The following is a 15,988-nucleotide window of genomic DNA, read 5'->3' on the forward strand; positions in this document are numbered from 1 at the left end:
GGTGAGAATTGCACACACACACACAGGATTTTAGGGATCATTGCTCACACACAGGATTTTAGGGATCATTGCTCACACACAGGAGTTTGGGGATCATTGCTCACACACACACAGGATTTTAGGGATCATTGCTCACACACACACAGGATTTTAGGGATCATTGCTCACACACAGGATTTTAGGGATCATTGCTCACACAGAAGGAGTTTGGGGATCATTGCTCACACAGAAGGAGTTTGGGGATCATTGCTCACACAGAAGGATTTTAGGGATCATTGCTCACACACACACAGGATTTTAGGGATCATTGCTCACACAGAAGGAGTTTGGGGATCATTGCTCACACACAGGATTTTAGGGATCATTGCTCACACAGAAGGGTTTTAGGGATCATTGCTCACACACACACAGGATTTTAGGGATCATTGCACACACAGGAGTTTGGGGATCATTGCTCACACAGAAGGAGTTTGGGGATCATTGCTCACACAGAAGGAGTTTGGGGATATTTCCATCGTTCTCCACTCCCATGGAGCCGTCGCTCGGGCCAGCGCGGTCCTGCGGGTCCAGAGCCCTTCGCTCGGGGTTTATCGGGGGCACCGCGGGCTCGGGGACCTGAGGCTCCCCCGTGGGCCGGGATTCAATCGTGTCCGTGATTAAGGATTTTTATTCCGTACCAAGTGAGCGTGTCCTGGAGCTGGGCCCGGGTCCCGCAGGAGAGCCCCAAAGAGCCGCGGCGGGGCTGGGGGACCCCGGGAGCGAAGGGGACCCCGGGCCGGGCCGCGATGCGGGACCGGGAGGGACGGAACGGGGATAACGGGGCCGGGGAGCCCCTCAGCTTCCCTGGGGCTGGGGGCGCTCGGACCCCCGGGCCCGACGGGGGCGGGAGCCCTCAGGGACAGCTCGCTGAGAACGGCGGCAGCGGGGCCGGGGAGTCCGGGAGCCCCGGGGAGGGCCCGAGGGGCTGCGGGTGCCGGGGGTGCCGGGGGTACCGGGGGTACCGGGGGTACCGGGGGTACCGGGGGTACCGGGGGCTGTGGGGACCGGGGTACCGGGGGTACCGGGGTACCGGGGGTACCGGGGGCTGTGGGTACCGGGGTACCGGGGGGTACCGGGGGTACCGGGGGCTGTGGGTACCGGGGGGTACCGGGGGTACCGGGGGCTGTGGGTACCGGAGGTACCGGGGGGTACCGGGGGCTGTGGGTACCGGGGGTACCGGGGGTACCGGGGGTACCGGGGGCTGTGGGTACCGGAGGTACCGGGGGTACCGGGGGCTGTGGGTACCGGGGGTACCGGGGGTACCGGGGGTACCGGGGGCTGTGGGTACCGGGGGCTGTGGGTACCGGGGGCTGTGGGTATCGGGGGTACCAGGGGCTGGGTGTACCGGGGTACCGGGGGTCCCGGAGGTACCGGGGGTACCGGGGGCTGTGGGGTCCGGGGGTCCGGGGGGCCCGGGGGGCTGTGGGTGCCGAGGGTCCCGGGGTCCCGGAGGTCCCGGGGGTACCGGAGGCTGTGGGTCCCGGGGTTCCGGGGGTAGCGGGGGTACCGAGGGTCCCGGAGGCTCCGGAGGCTGTGGGTACCGGGGTACCGGGGGTCCCGGAGGTACCGGGGGTCCCGGGACCCCGCGCTCCGGTCTGGGGGGTCACGGGCCCTTCCCGCCGCCCCGCGTGCGCCCGGACACATTTGACCGCCGCACCGCCGGAAACGCGTTCCGGGCAGGGCGTGGAGGGCGGGGGGCGGTGGGACAAACCGGGGCGGGATGGGAGAGGACGGGATGGGATGCGATGGAATGGGACGGGATGAGATTAGGTGGGAGAGGCGGAACGGGGCGGAACCGGGCGGAACCGGGCGGAGCGGGCAGCGGCGAGAGAGGCCGGCGGAACGGAAGGACGCGGAACGGAAGGCGCGCGGGTGCGTTTCCGGGGGCCGGCTCGGGGCGCCGGAGCGGCGATGGCGGCGGGCGGGCGGCGCTGAGGGGCCGGCCATGGAGCGCGGGCCGGGCCGGCCCCGCCTGCAGCTCGTCCAGCAGGCCGTGCAGGCGCTCTACCACGACCCCGACCCCAGCGGCAAGGAGCGGGCCAGCTGCTGGCTGGGCGAACTGCAGCGTTCGGTGAGAGCCGCGGGCGACGGGTACCGGGCCCGGGCTCGCGGGGAGGCCTCGGGCCCCATCCGGGGTGGGGCGGGGCGGGGGTCGGCGGCCCCGCGGCGGCCCCGGGAGCCTCTGCCCCGCCGCTGCCGCTTCCCGCTGCTCTGCGGCTGCCCCGTCCCTGGGAGTGCTGTGGAGAGAGACTTCGGACAGGGCCTGCAGGGACAGGAGCCAGGGAACGGCTCCCAGTGCCCGAGGACGGGGATAAACGGAATTTTGGGAACGAATTCCAGGCTGGGAGGGTGGCCAGGGTGGCACAGGGTGCCCAGAGCAGCTGTGGCTGCCCCTGGATCCCTGGCAGTGGCCGAGGCCAGGCTGGAGCCTGGGGCTGGGAGCAGCCTGGGCCAGTGGGAGGTGTGAGGGGCACTGGGGGGGCTCGGGGGTCCCTTCCCTCCCAAACCATTCCCGGGTTCCGTGATTAACAGCAGGAACAAGGGGCCGGCACGTTTGGCACGGCCCTGAGGGAGCCGGGAAGGAGGAATCGGCTCCCGGAGGGAAATCTGGGCTCCCTCTGGGCTTCTGGCGGCCGGGGCGAGGGAGCCGCCGGCACCCGCGAGGGGACGGAGCCACGGCCTCGTTCCCCTCCCCGGAGCCCTCAGGACACAGCCCCGGCTCCTTCCCCCCGCTCCCCCGGCTCTGCGCTGTTTGTCAGTGTTTGGTGGCCTCACCTGGTCCTGCTGGAGCCGCTTTGTCCCCCCCAGGGGTGGGCAGTGACCCCTCTGTGCCGCCCTTGGGGCTCCTCTCGTTCTTCCCCCCCTTTTCCCAACCCCTCCCAGGAGCCCTGGGACAAGATTCCCTCTCTCTGGGACGGGAGGAGCCGTGTCCCGCCCCTCCCTGCTCCGAGCATCCCAGTTCCTGCTCAGCTCCCTCCCCTCCCTGCTCCGAGCATCCCAGCTCCTGCTCGATCATCCCAGCTCCTGCTCAATCATCCCAGCTCCTGCTCTGAGCATCCCAGCTCCTGCTCAATCATCCCAGCTCCTGCTCTGAGCATCCCAGCTCCTGCTCTGAGCATCCCAGCTCCTGCTCGATCATCCCAGCTCCTGCTCAATCATCCCAGCTCCTGCTCGATCATCCCAGCTCCTGCTCAATCATCCCAGCTCCTGCTCTGAGCATCCCAGCTCCTGCTCAATCATCCCAGCTCCTGCTCTGAGCATCCCAGCTCCTGCTCAATCATCCCAGCTCCTGCTCAATCATCCCAGCTCCTGCTCTGAGCATCCCAGCTCCTGCTCTGAGCATCCCAGCTCCTGCTCAATCATCCCAGCTCCTGCTCAATCATCCCAGCTCCTGCTCAATCATCCCAGCTCCTGCTCAATCATCCCAGCTCCTGCTCAATCATCCCAGCTCCTGCTCAATCATCCCAGCTCCTGCTCAATCATCCCAGCTCCTGCTCAGCTCCCTCCCCTCCCCACCCTTTGGCCAACCTTGTGACTCTTTATTCCCACAAAGTCACCTTTTCCCCATTTTTTCCCCTAAGTTCCCTTCAGTGCTGCGGCCACCTCCCAGTTCCCGTGGGAATGTCCCTCGCTGGCTCTGGGGGGGCTCTGGGGGCTGCTCCCCCCATTTCCCCCTGGGGAGGGGCTTTGCCAGAACAGAGATCTTGGGGCAGCTGGACATTGTCATTTCAGGGCTGGTTCCTGTCCCAGGGTCCCTGAGCCAGGGTGAGCCCCCAGGATTCTGTCCCAGGGTCCCCAAGTGTGGGGTCACCCTGTGGGGCCGGGGTGAGCCCCCAGGATTCTGTCCCAGGGTCCCCAAGTGTGGGGTCACCCTGTGGGGCCGGGGTGAGCCCCCCAGGATTCCTGCTGGATAAAGGGTCAGGCTGCCCCAGCCCCAGCAGGGTTCAGGCTTTTGGGGACTGGTCTGTATTCCTGAGCCCTCTGACCCTCTGCAGGGCCGGGATCTCCGCTCCAGTTTCTCTGGGCTTTTCCCTGGGCTGGTTTTGAGATAAGAGTACTACTAATAATAGCAATAATAGCAATAATAATAATAATAACAAACCCAGCAATAACGTTATTAACACAGCTGGGCCCCAGGTCAGCAGCATTCCTGCTTCTCCCCTCTCACGGTGCTTGTTCACCCTGCTCCTCTCTGAGCTTTATGTGTGGTCTCAGAAGGAATCCCAGTTGTTTTCCAGGTGTTCCAGACCCAGCCTGGTTCCATCCCAGTTATTTTCCAGGTGTTCCAGGCCCAGCCTGGTTCCATCCCAGTTATTTTACAGGTGTTCCAGGCCCAGCCTGGTTCCATCCCAGTTATTTTCCAGGTGTTCCAGGCCCAGCCTGGTTCCATCCCAGTTATTTTACAGGTGTTCCAGGCCCAGCCTGGTTCCATCCCAGTTATTTTCCAGGTGTTCCAGGCCCAGCCTGGTTCCATCCCAGTTATTTTCCAGGTGTTCCAGGCCCAGCCTGGTTCCATCCCAGTTATTTTCCAGGTGTTCCAGGCCCAGCCTGGTTCCATCCAGCATCTTCCTCTCCTCGGAGCTGCCGAGCTATTCCAGCCCTGGCTGTGGGGCAGTGAGGAGGGAGGAGCTGCTCCACAGCAGGAGCTGCTCTGGCTTGGGCTGGGGGGGCTCTGGTGGGACCTTCCCCAGCCTGGGGGCTGTAGGGGGTTTGGGTCAGGGTTAGGGGTCAGGGTTAGGGGTCAGGGGTTAGGGTTTGGGTTAGGGGTCAGGGGTCAGGGTTAGGGTTAGGGAGCCCTGGTGGGTCAGGGTTAGGGGTCAGGGGTTAGGGGTCAGGGTTAGGGTCAGGGTTAGGGGTCAGGGGTTAGGGAGCCCTGGTGGGACGGGGTCAGGGGTCAGGGTTAGGGTCAGGTTTAGGGGTCAGGTTTAGGGGTTAGGGAGCCCTGGTGGGACGGGGTCAGGGGTCAGGGTTAGGGTCAGGTTTAGGGGTTAGGGGTTAGGGTCAGGTTTAGGGGTCAGGGTTAGGGTCAGGGTTAGGGGTCAGGGGTTAGGGTCAGGGGTTAGGGGTCAGGGTTAGTGGGCAGGTTTAGGGGTCAGGGGTTAGGGGTCAGGTTTAGGGGTCAGGGTTAGGGGTCAGGGTTAGGGGTCAGGGTTAGGGTCAGGTTTAGGGGTCAGGGTTAGGGTCAGGGTTAGGGGTCAGGGTTAGGGGTCAGGTTTAGGGGTCAGGGTTAGGGTCAGGGTTAGGGGTCTTAGGGTCAGGGTTAGGGGTCAGGGTTAGGGGTCAGGGTTAGGGTCAGGTTTAGGGGTCAGGGTTAGGGGTCAGGGGTTAGGGTCAGGTTTAGGGGTCAGGGTTAGGGGTCAGGGTTAGGGGTCAGGGGTTAGGGTCAGGTTTAGGGGTCAGGTTTAGGGGTCAGGGTTAGGGTCAGGTTTAGGGGTCAGGTTTAGGGGTCAGGGGTTAGGGTCAGGTTTAGGGGTCAGGTTTAGGGGTCAGGGTTAGGGGTCAGGGTTAGGGGCTAGGGTCAGGGGTTAGGGGTCAGGGTTAGGGTCAGGGTTAGGGGTCAGGGTTAGGGGTCAGGGTTAGGGGTCAGGGTTAGGGTCAGGTTTAGGGGTCAGGGTTAGGGGTCAGGGGTTAGGGTCAGGGTTAGGGGTCAGGTTTAGGGGTCAGGATTAGGGGTCAGGGGTTAGGGTTGGGGAGCCCTGGTGGCACAGGCCACAGCCTGGGAGTCGCTGTGGCATTGGTGGCACTGGCACTCGGGGTTTGTCCCTCAGGCCTCCCCCTGCCCTGGTCTGAGTCCAGGCACTGGGATTAACCCTCCAGGATGTTTGCTTGGGTCCTCTTCTGTGCCAAACCCTGTCCCTGTCCCTGCAGTGCCAGCTGTGACAGCCCTGGGCAGTCTGTGCCCCTTCCAGAGCGCTCAGCCCTGCTCAGTTCTGTCCCAGCTGCCTCTGCTGGGATCTCAGCGCTGCGTTCCCGCTGTTTTTTCCTTTCTGGGACTGCAGTCTCAGAATTCTGGGATGGCTGGGTGGGAAGGGACCTCAAAGCCCCTCCAGTGCCCCCCTGCCATGGCAGGGACACCTCCCAGTGTCCAGCCGGGCCTTGGGCACTGCCAGGGATGTTGTGCTGAGCTCCCCCTGTTTGCCAGCTGCTCGGGGCCGTCGTGGGGATGAGAAGACAAAGCCCAAAGCTGAGTTTGGGTGCCTGGGCCACTCTCTGGGGGTTCAGGTTTGGCACTGGGGACCCCCAGCCTGGTGAGATCCCCACAGTTCCCATCCGTGGGATCTCGGGCAGGACCTGGGGTTCAGGTTTGGGTCTGGAGGACACTGAGAGCTCAGGTTTGTCCATCAGCTCCCCTGGCAGCCTCGTTCTCCCCTTTCCTGCTGCTTGTTCCTGGGAAATGGGGCTGGACGTGGCGCAGCAGCTCCGAGCTCGCGCAGCCCTGGAGAGCTCGGCTGAAGGTGCAAGTTGACCTAAATCCCAGAATTTGAGGATCCTTCAGGAGCCGTGTGCTGGGAGCTGTGTGAGGGCTGATTCCAGGCCAGCTGGGGTTTCCTGAGGCAGAGGAGCCGTAGGGAAGCGTGTGGGGATTGTCCTGGCTCTCTGAGCTGCGTGGCTGGAGCTGCTCTGCATCCCCGGAGTCTGGAGCAGAGCCGCGGCAGAACCGTCCATGGCTGTGAGCTGAGCCCTGGGGCTTTGCTGAGGACTCACTGCAGGCTGCTCTGGGTTTCACTGGGCCTTCAGGAGGTGCTTTCCAGGGAGGAAGTCCTCTGGCTTTATAGAATTCCTGATGTGCCATTAGGAGTTTCAGGCATAGGAACAGATTCTCGTAGTCAGTGGTGCTCACAGCCCGTTAATAATTGTGCTCTGTGCTGAGTCGGGCTCCCGGATGGATTATCCGTGTTTCCTGGGGTTGGGAGGATCTCCCGTGTATCCCCCTGTCTATCCAAACTGGGAATTACCAGCCTGTTAATTGGGGGGAGAGAGTTTAATGAGAGGGCTTGGTGGGATTCTGGCTGTTGTAGGTGTTGAGTTTAACTTTTTGTCTTTTCCTGGATTGGGAATTTCCTGTGAGGATAAATAAACCCAGGGGGGACATTTATGAAAGCAATGCCTCCAGGTTTTTCTCACTCCCTGTTGGAGTCATTCCAGGTGAGTTTTCCACCAGGAGTAGCTGGAGATGCTGGAGCTGCTGACCATGGAGCAGCTCCTGTCACGGAGGCAGCTGGGAAAGGAGGATCAGAGGCTGGAAACAGCAGAGGAGCTTGTGTGACAGCTCTGGAGGGGCTGTCCTTGGCCATGCTGTGGTCAGTGGTGATGGTGGAGCAGCATTCCACGGGGAAAACGTGCTGTGTCCGTGGGAAGCTGCGGGCTCCCACCTGGATGTGGCAGGGCTGGATCCAGCAGCCCTGGGGGCTGAAGCTGGAGGGACTGGGGAGCCATGGGGATGTGGCACCTGGGGACGTGGGGATGTGGCACCTGGGGACGTGGGGATGTGGCACCTGGGGACGTGGGGATGTGGCACCTGGGGAGCCGTGGGGATGTGGCACCTGGGGAGCCATGGGGATGTGGCACCTGGGGACGTGGGGATGTGGCACCTGGGGACGTGGGGATGTGGCACCTGGGGACACGGGGCAGCGGTGGCCTGGGCAGTGCTGGGAGCTGTGGGGATGTGGCACCTGGGGACACGGGGCAGTGATGGCCTGGGCAGTGCTGGGAGGTGTGGGGATGTGGCACCTGGGGAGCCGTGGGGATGTGGCACCTGGGGACGTGGGGATGTGGCACCTGGGGACGTGGGGATGTGGCACCTGGGGACGTGGGGATGTGGCACCTGGGGACGTGGGGATGTGGCACCTGGGGACATGGGGATGTGGCACCTGGGGACGTGGGGCAGTGATGGCCTGGGCAGTGCTGGGAGCTGTGGGGATGTGGCACCTGGGGAGCCGTGGGGATGTGGCACCTGGGGACGTGGGGATGTGGCACCTGGGGACACGGGGCAGCGGTGGCCTGGGCAGTGCTGGGAGCTGTGGGGATGTGGCACCTGGGGACGTGGGGATGTGGCACCTGGGGACACGGGGCAGTGATGGCCTGGGCAGTGCTGGGAGGTGTGGGGATGTGGCACCTGGGGACACGGGGCAGCGGTGGCCTGGGCAGTGCTGGGTGCCTGTGGGACTCGATGGGCTCGGGGCTTGGCAGCTCAGCGGATTCTGTGGAAAGGAGGAAGGGAGAGGACAGGGAGCACATGGGGTGCCGAGGGTCCCAGCCCTCCCCGGCTTCTCGGGGCCCTTGGGCTTCTGCAGGTGGCTCCAGCTGCATTCCAGGCTACAGTGGCTGAGGGAAGAGCTCCAAGCAGAAATTCTGGGAGTGGGATCAGGAACTGAGCCATGATCTAAGGGCTGTTGCAGCTATAACATTTTCCTTTTCCGTGGGTGTTCCTGGGAGCCGGCCTGGATCGTGCTGGTCCTGCCTGGCGTTGGTCTCCTGTTCCCCTGTGCGCTGCCGGGAGCCCTGGGAGCCCTGGCCCAGGGTCTGGAGCACTGGTGGGGTGGAGGCTCTGGGCACCACTGCCCTGCCTGGGGGCGAGATTTGGAAGGGGATTAATTTTCCTTCCAGGCTGGAATGCAGCTGGAAGGGAGGCTGGGCAGGCAGTGCTTTATGACAAAGAGCTGTTTGGCTGTTGGAGTGACTGGCCAGGGACGGAATTGCCTTCATTAGGGAGGCTGGAATGAGGACCAGAGATGGGATTTAGGGATGCAGAGGTTTTGTTTCACTCTGGATTGAGCTCAGGGAAGTCCTGTGGCCCAAAGGGCCGTGAAGCTCATGGAACTGGCTCAAGTTTTGCTCCCAGGTTTCCGCATCAGTTGGAACTGGGATTTTTGACCATGCTGCCCAGGGAGGTTTGGGGTTCCCATCCCTGGAGGTGTCCAGGGAAGGACTGGATGTGGCACTCGGTGCTCCGGGCTGGGGACAGGGTGGGGATGGGTCACAGGTTGGACTCGATGGTTTTGAAGGTCTTTTCCAACCTCAGTGACTCTGGGATTCAGTGACAGTCTGTTCCCGTGCCCCAGCCCAGCCAGGAGGCTCTGGAGTCCGCCTGGTGTTCCCTGGCTCACCGTGCCCCAGTCCCACCCTCGGGACCGAGCCTTTGGGTTCAGAGCCCCCTGACACCGGCTGGAGCTGCCCCGAGGCCGGGGGCTCCTGCCTGGCTCTCCTCCAGCTCTTGGGCACATCCACGTTCTGCTCTGGAGTCCCGGTGTGGGCCCTCAGATGGGCCTGGTGTCCCCAACCCTGGGATTCCGTTTGGTGATTTTAGCGTGGGGAGACCTTTACCAGCTCCCTCCTGCCACCCGTCCCTTGCTGGGCTCTCCGTGTTTGTTTCCATGTGAGACTCCACAGCCTCTGAGTGTCCTGTCCTGCAAGGGTGGGGCACCGGATCCCTGTGGAATCTGCTCTCCCAAAGGGGCTGTGGGGCCCACGCAAGCTCTGTTGTGAAGCTGCTCTGGCTCCTCGGGTGGGTGTCCCAGTGCCAGCACCTTCCCAGCCCCCAGCCCGAGCTGGGATGGCAGCGCAGTGTGGGCTCTGCAGTCAGGGCTGTTTGGGGAGTCTGGAATGGTTTGGGATGGAAGGGACCCCCGAGCCCCCCCAGTGCCCCCCTGCCATGGCAGGGACACCTCCCACTGGCCCAGGCTGCTCCCAGCCCCAGGCTCCAGCCTGGCCTTGGCCACTGCCAGGGATCCAGGGGCAGCCACAGCTGCTCTGGCAATTCCAGCCCAGCCAGCAATTCCCAATTCCCAATTCCCAATTCCCAACATCCAGCCCTGTCCTCTGGCACTGGGAGCCATTCCCTGGCTCCTGGCCCTGCAGCCCTGTCCCAGTCCCTCTGCAGCTCTCCTGGAGCCCCTTCAGGCCCTGCAGGGGCTCTGAGCTCTCCCTGGACCCTTCTCCTCTCCAGGGGAACATTCCCAGCTCTCCTGGAGCCCCTTCAGGCCCTGGAACGTTCTGGAAGCTCTCCCTGGACCCTTCTCCTCTCCAGGGGAACATTCCCAGCTCTCCCAGGCTGGATCCCTGGGAACTGAGGGGCTCCAGGCCTGGAGCAGCTCCGTGGCCTCCTCTGGGCTCTCTCCAGCAGGACAGGGCTGTGTTTCCATTGGGGAATTTGGACTGGCTGCAGTCCCTGACCCCTCAGTGCCGGCCCAGCCCTGCCCACTGACCACAGGTCCATGCTCGGGACCACCATGACCACCGTGATCTTCCCCCAGGTCCATGCTTGGGAGATCTCGGACCAGCTGCTGCAGATCCACCAGGATGTGGAGTCCTGCTACTTCGCGGCGCAGACCATGAAGATGAAGATCCAAACTTCATTCTATGAACTCCCCACGGATTCCCACGCCTCACTCCGGGACTCTTTGCTGTCCCACATCCAGAACTTGAAGGACCTGTCCCCGGTCATTGTCACACAGGTGGGTGATGGCAGGGGAGGGATGGAGCTGCTCCCTCCACCTCCTGCTCCTGGCAGTCACTCTGGGACCGCTCTCCCTGGGCTGGAAAACAGGGAATGCTGCTCCCTGCTCCCAGCCTGGCTCAGGATTGTTTTCCCTCCTTTCATCCCTCGTTTGCTGTTTGGAGAGGAGGAGCAGGGCTTTTCCCCGTGCTCTGCCATGGAGACCAAGCCTGGCAGCGCCCTGGGTGTTCAGGGGGATTTCTCTGCACCCTTCATTCCCGGTATCCGTACGTTCCTGTGGCACTGGGGGGCCAGGATGCTCCTCCAGCCCCTGGAAGCTGTGGCAGGGAATGTCCCCCCCGGGGCAGCCGGTGTTCCGCAGCTCTCCGCAGGGATTGCGCACAGGCAGGGATGGAGGAGATGGATCCCGGAGTTCCTGCCCGTGGGCCGTGCTGGGAATGATTCCCGAGTTACCTGCTGGCAGGGATGCTGGGGTGGGTTCCAGAGCTGCCTGCCAGCCCTGTCTCCTGGGCACATCCCAGCGCTCCCCACACTGATGGCTGCGTTTTCCCCTCCCTTCCAGCTGGCTTTGGCAATAGCTGACCTCGCCCTGCAGATGGCTTCGTGGAAGGGCTGCGTGCAGACCCTGGTGGAGAAGTGAGTGCCTGTTCCTGGCCCTGGGCTGCGGGTGGTCCGTGTGCTGCAGGAAAGGGAAGTTTTTCTCCCGTGGTCGCTGGTTTCAGGTGCCCTGGGTGGTGGCAGGAGGGGCTGCCTGCCCTGCACGCTTCCCTGCTCGCGGCCCAGCACTCAGCGCTTTTCCTCATCCCTCTTTTGTTAGGGATGATCCCTGTTCCCTCAGCTGGGTCTGTGCTGTGGAGTGGAGCAGCGAGGCTGGAGCTGGTCGCTGTTGCGTGTCCCCAGGTGTCCCCACGGGATGCCACACGCCGCTGCACGGTGCCAGCAGCAGCCCCGGGACTGCCGCCACACTGGGGTGGCAACAGGAGGGGATGGGGTTTGTGGGGCAGGGGCAGCAGGCTCCCGGAGCTCACGGGCTGGGAAAGCTTCTGGCACTGCTCTGTTGGAAATCCCTGGGCTGAGCCATCGGGCTGTGGCTGGACACTGCCTGTCCTCGAGGCAGGGCTGTCGCGGGATCCGTGGAACCGTTCGGGCTGGGAAGGGACCCTAAAGCCCATCAGTCCTGCCGTGGTCTGGGATGCCCTGCCAGCTCTGGCTGTGCTGCTCCCCGGCGCTGAGGTGTCCCCCTGTCCCTGCTGCCCCCCTCCAGGTACAGCAATGACGTGACGTCGCTGCCGTTCCTGCTGGAGATCCTGACGGTGCTGCCGGAGGAGGTGCACAGCCGCTCGCTGCGCATCGGGGCCAACCGCCGCACCGAGATCATCGAGGACCTGGCCTACTACTCCAGCACCGTGGTGTCACTGCTGGTGAGCGGGGCCGGGCCTGGCCAGCGCCTCCAGCTGCAGCTGCCCCTGCCCACAGCGCCCAGCCCGGCTCCTGGCGTTGTGGGGCTTGGAAAAGCCCCCAGAGCCCACGTGTCCAACCATCCCCCAGCGCTGCCCAGGCCGGCGCTGACCGCATCCCCCAGTGCCGCTTCCACGTGGCTTTGAAATCCTTCCGGGGGTGGGGACTTCACCCGTGCCCTGGGCAGCCAGGGATGGACAGCCCTTTCCAGGAGGGAATTCTTCCAGTACCCGACCTGAGCCTCCCCTGGCACACCCCGAGGCTGCTTCCCCTTATCCTGTATCAGGGGATGGAGCTGAGCTGCGTCCTCTGCTCGCAGCTCAGGTGTTGCTGGAGTTGAGGATAGATCCCCGTTCCGTGTTTATCCCAGCAGAATTCCCTGCCAGAGCCACTGCAGCTGTCAGGGCAGCCCAGCTCCGCCTGTTCCTGGGATCTGTGGTCTCAGCAACTCCTCGCTCACTCTGAAATTCCTTCACCTTCCTCGAGTCCCATCCAGTGCCACCCTGCCCAGCCAGCCCCAGCTCTTCCAGGGACACCTGGAGTCCTGGCTGGCACTCTGGGGACACAGGCAGCGTCACCTCGCTCTGGTGCTCACGCTGCTCCGAGCTGACACAGGATCACCGAGGGCTGGCCCCGGCCCCGCACGTTCCTGCTCCCTCTGCTCCTGCCTGGAGCTTTCCCTGCCGGTGCCAGCGTGGCCATTTCCACCACCTGCCTGAAAAGCCAAATTCATGTTTCCTGTGTGGGATTTAATGCCAAATTCCCATTTTCAGTCACAAAATGGGGGTTAAAGCAGCATTCCAGGGACTGTGATGAGGTCCAACATTCTGCCTTTAGGACAGTGAAGTGCCGAGTGAGGAGAGGGTCTCTGGAAGCTCTTGTGCCAGGATTCCTGGGCCAGTCCAGGGGGTCTTGGATCTTTCTCCATGTCCTGCCTGTCCACCCGTTCCCCCCTTTCCCTGTGCCTGTCGAGGCTTTGGGACGGGCTCTGCTGGGTGTTGGCCAGCGCTGGGAATGACACTAGGATGGCATGTTTGGAATGTCCCTCGGGACAGGCCTGGCTCTCAGCAGCAGCTTCTCTGCAGAGGTGGTTTGTGGGGAGAAGGATTAAACCAGGATTTGTCAGGTGTGAGCTCTTCCTGCTGGCTGCTGGCCCCACACGGATCCTGCAGGAGTGGGAATGGGGAGCTCCAGCTGCTCCTCCTGCCCCTCCTGATCCTCCTGCTCCTCCTGCCCCTCCTGATCCTCCTGCCCCTCCTGCCCCTCCTGCCCCTCCTGCCCCTCCTGCCCCTCCTGCTCCTCCTGATCCTCCTGCCCCTCCTGCTCCAGCCCCTCCTGCTCCTCCTGCTCCAGCCGCTCCTTCTGCCCCTCCTGCCCCTCCTGCCCCTCCTGATCCTCCTGCCCCTCCTGCTCCAGCCGCTCCTCCTGCCCCTCCTGATCCTCCTGCCCCTCCTGATCCTCCTGCTCCTCCTGATCCTCCTGCCCCTCCTGATCCTCCTGCCCCTCCTGCCCCTCCTGCCCCCCCTGCTCCTCCTGCCCCTCCTGCCCCTCCTGCCCCTCCTGCTCCTCCTGCTCCTCCTGCCCTCCTGCCCCTCCTGCTCCAGCCGCCCCTCCTGCCCCTCCTGCCCCTCCTGCTCCTCCTGATCCAGCTGCTCCTCCTGATCCTCCTGCTCCTCCTGCCCCTCCTGCTCCAGCTGCTCCTCCTGCCCCTCCTGCCCCTCCTGATCCTCCTGCCCCTCCTGCTCCAGCCGCTCCTCCTGCTCCAGCCGCTCCTCCTGCCCCTCCTGCCCCTCCTGATCCTCCTGCCCCTCCTGCCCCTCCTGCTCCTCCTGATCCTCCTGCTCCTCCTGCTCCTCCTGATCCTCCTGCCCCTCCTGCCCCTCCTGCTCCTCCTGATCCTCCTGCCCCTCCTGCCCCTCCTGCCCCTCCTGCCCCTCCTGCCCCTCCTGCCCCTCCTGCCCCTCCTGCCCCTCCTGCCCCTCCTGCCCCTCCTGCCCCTCCTGCCCCTCCTGCTCCTCCTGCTCCTCCTGCTCCTCCTGCTCCTCCTGCCCCTCCTGCCCCTCCTGATCCTCCTGCCCCTCCTGCCCCTCCTGCTCCTCCTGCCCCTCCTGATCCTCCTGATCCTCCTGCTCCTCCTGCTCCTCCTGCCCCTCCTGCCCCTCCTGCTCCTCCTGCCCCTCCTGATCCTCCTGCCCCTCCTGCCCCTCCTGCTCCTCCTGATCCTCCTGCCCCTCCTGCCCCTCCTGCCCCTCCTGCCCCTCCTGCTCCTCCTGCTCCAGCCGCTCCTCCTGCTCCAGCCGCTCCTCCTGCCCCTCCTGCCCCTCCTGCTCCTGTGGAGCTCAGAGAGGCTCTGGGCTCCGTCCCTCCCTCCCTCTCACTGAGTCCGGGGCTGTTGGGAGCAGCCTGCTTCTGGAATGTTCTCGTGTGGACTCCAGAGGATGTTCCTGGTTATTTCTCGTGCACTCAGACCCTGACAGGCTCTCCGTGTCCCCGCAGGTGACGTGTGTGGAGAAGGCGGGCAATGAGGAGAAGATGCTCATCAAAATCTTCCGGTGCCTGGGCAGCTGGTTCAACCTGGGTGTCCTGGACAGCACCTTCATGGCCAACAGCAAGCTGCTGTCCCTCCTCTTCGAGGTGCTGGTGAGTGTTCCCAGGAAAAAGGGGGTTCCAGGGTGGGGGCACCGGGGAATCCCAGCAGGGCTGAGGCGTGGGGCAGTGGCTTCGTCCCTCCTGTGCCAAGCAGGGACTCTCAGCTTCCCCTGGGCCAGGATCAGCTGGGCCAGGATCAGCTGGGCCAGGATCAGCTGGGTCAGGATCAGCTGGGCACTGGGCAGACCCTCTCTGCTGGGAAGGGAAGTGCCACTGCCCACGAGGTGCCAGGTGAGGTTTGTCACCCCCAGGGGTGCCCAGTGAGGTTTGTCACCCCCAGGCTCACCAGCCTGTTCAGTGTGAATGGCACTTTGGATGGGATGCTGTTCCTTCCTCCCCTTCTCCCTGGCACCAGGAATTGTTTCCCAAAGCCATCGATTGAGACGTTGTTCAGCAGTGTCGCTGGAGGGTGTGGAGTGATTCACACAAACAAGTCTCAGTGGTGTGACAGAAAAAAGTGACCTTTATTTTCCCAATTCCGGTATTTATAGATTCTTGACAATGACCAGGGATGGATAATTAAGTTATTATCTTCCTGATCACACTGGTCATGCAAAACATCCATCGAAAGATGTTCGTTGGAAGGAATGTATAAACATCTATGTTTATGGTTACTTTCCTGGGAAAGTGTGTCAAGCTATGAAAAACAAAACCAGAAGGGTTATTTTTTGGGTTGACAGGTAGGGCTCACAGTCTCTGCTCCTTTGTTTCCTCCCTGCTTGCTCTCTCCCGGTTCTCTGTGCATCCTGTCTCCTTCCCTGTAAATCCCCCTCACTCAGTCACCATCCCTGGGATTCACTGTCCCTCCCCACAGCCACCCCTGCTCAGCACCTCCCGCTGACCCCCAGAGCATCCCTGCTCAGTATTCCACACATCCTCACGTCCATCCCCACCAAGGACTCCCCAGTCCCCAGCTCTCCTGCCAGGGGCAGCAGTCACTCTGTCCAGCCAGGTGATGAGCAGCATGCTGCTTTCCTTTCCTTCCTTTCCTTCCTCTCCTTCCTCTCCTTCCTCTCCTTCCTCTCCTTCCTTTCCTTCCTTTCCTTCCTTTCCTTCCTTTCCTTCCTTTCCTTCCTTTCCTTCCTTTCCTTCCTTTCCTTCCTTTCCTTCCTTCCTTTCCTTCCCTTCCTTCCCTTCCTTCCCTTCCTTCCCTTCCTTCCCTTCCTTCCCTTCCTTTCCTTCCGCCACTTCCTTTCCTTCCTCTCCTTCCTCTCCTTCCTCTCCTTCCTCTCCTTCCTCTCCTTCCTCTCCTTCCTCTCCTTCCTCTCCTTCCTCTCCTTCCTCTCCTTCCTCTCCTTCCTCTCCTTCCTTTCCTTCCTCTCCTTCCTCTCCTTCCTCTCCTTCCTCTCCTTCCTCTCCTTCCTCTCCTTCCTCTCCTTCCTCTCC

The 15,988-nt window shown here is 63.0% G+C and overlaps 1 protein-coding gene across 1 annotated transcript in view; it reads left to right on the forward strand.

Moving 5' to 3' along the window:
• The first annotated feature begins 1,927 nt into the window (after positions 1-1,927).
• TNPO3 (transportin 3) overlaps positions 1,928-15,988 on the forward strand; it is a 41,052-nt gene continuing 26,991 nt past the window's right edge. Inside the window, exons 1-5 of the mRNA XM_005533415.3 lie at positions 1,928-2,110; positions 10,293-10,493; positions 11,058-11,131; positions 11,760-11,916; positions 14,450-14,593. Coding sequence (XP_005533472.2) covers positions 1,985-2,110; positions 10,293-10,493; positions 11,058-11,131; positions 11,760-11,916; positions 14,450-14,593 — 702 coding nt within the window. The 5' untranslated portion in view covers positions 1,928-1,984. The remainder of the gene's footprint in view (positions 2,111-10,292; positions 10,494-11,057; positions 11,132-11,759; positions 11,917-14,449; positions 14,594-15,988) is intronic.

This window comes from Pseudopodoces humilis, chromosome 5 (genome assembly GCF_049639895.1).
Source record: "Pseudopodoces humilis isolate 2021_Gansu_Grassland_sample_001 chromosome 5, ASM4963989v1, whole genome shotgun sequence".
Classification (NCBI taxonomy): Eukaryota; Metazoa; Chordata; class Aves; order Passeriformes; family Paridae; genus Pseudopodoces; species Pseudopodoces humilis.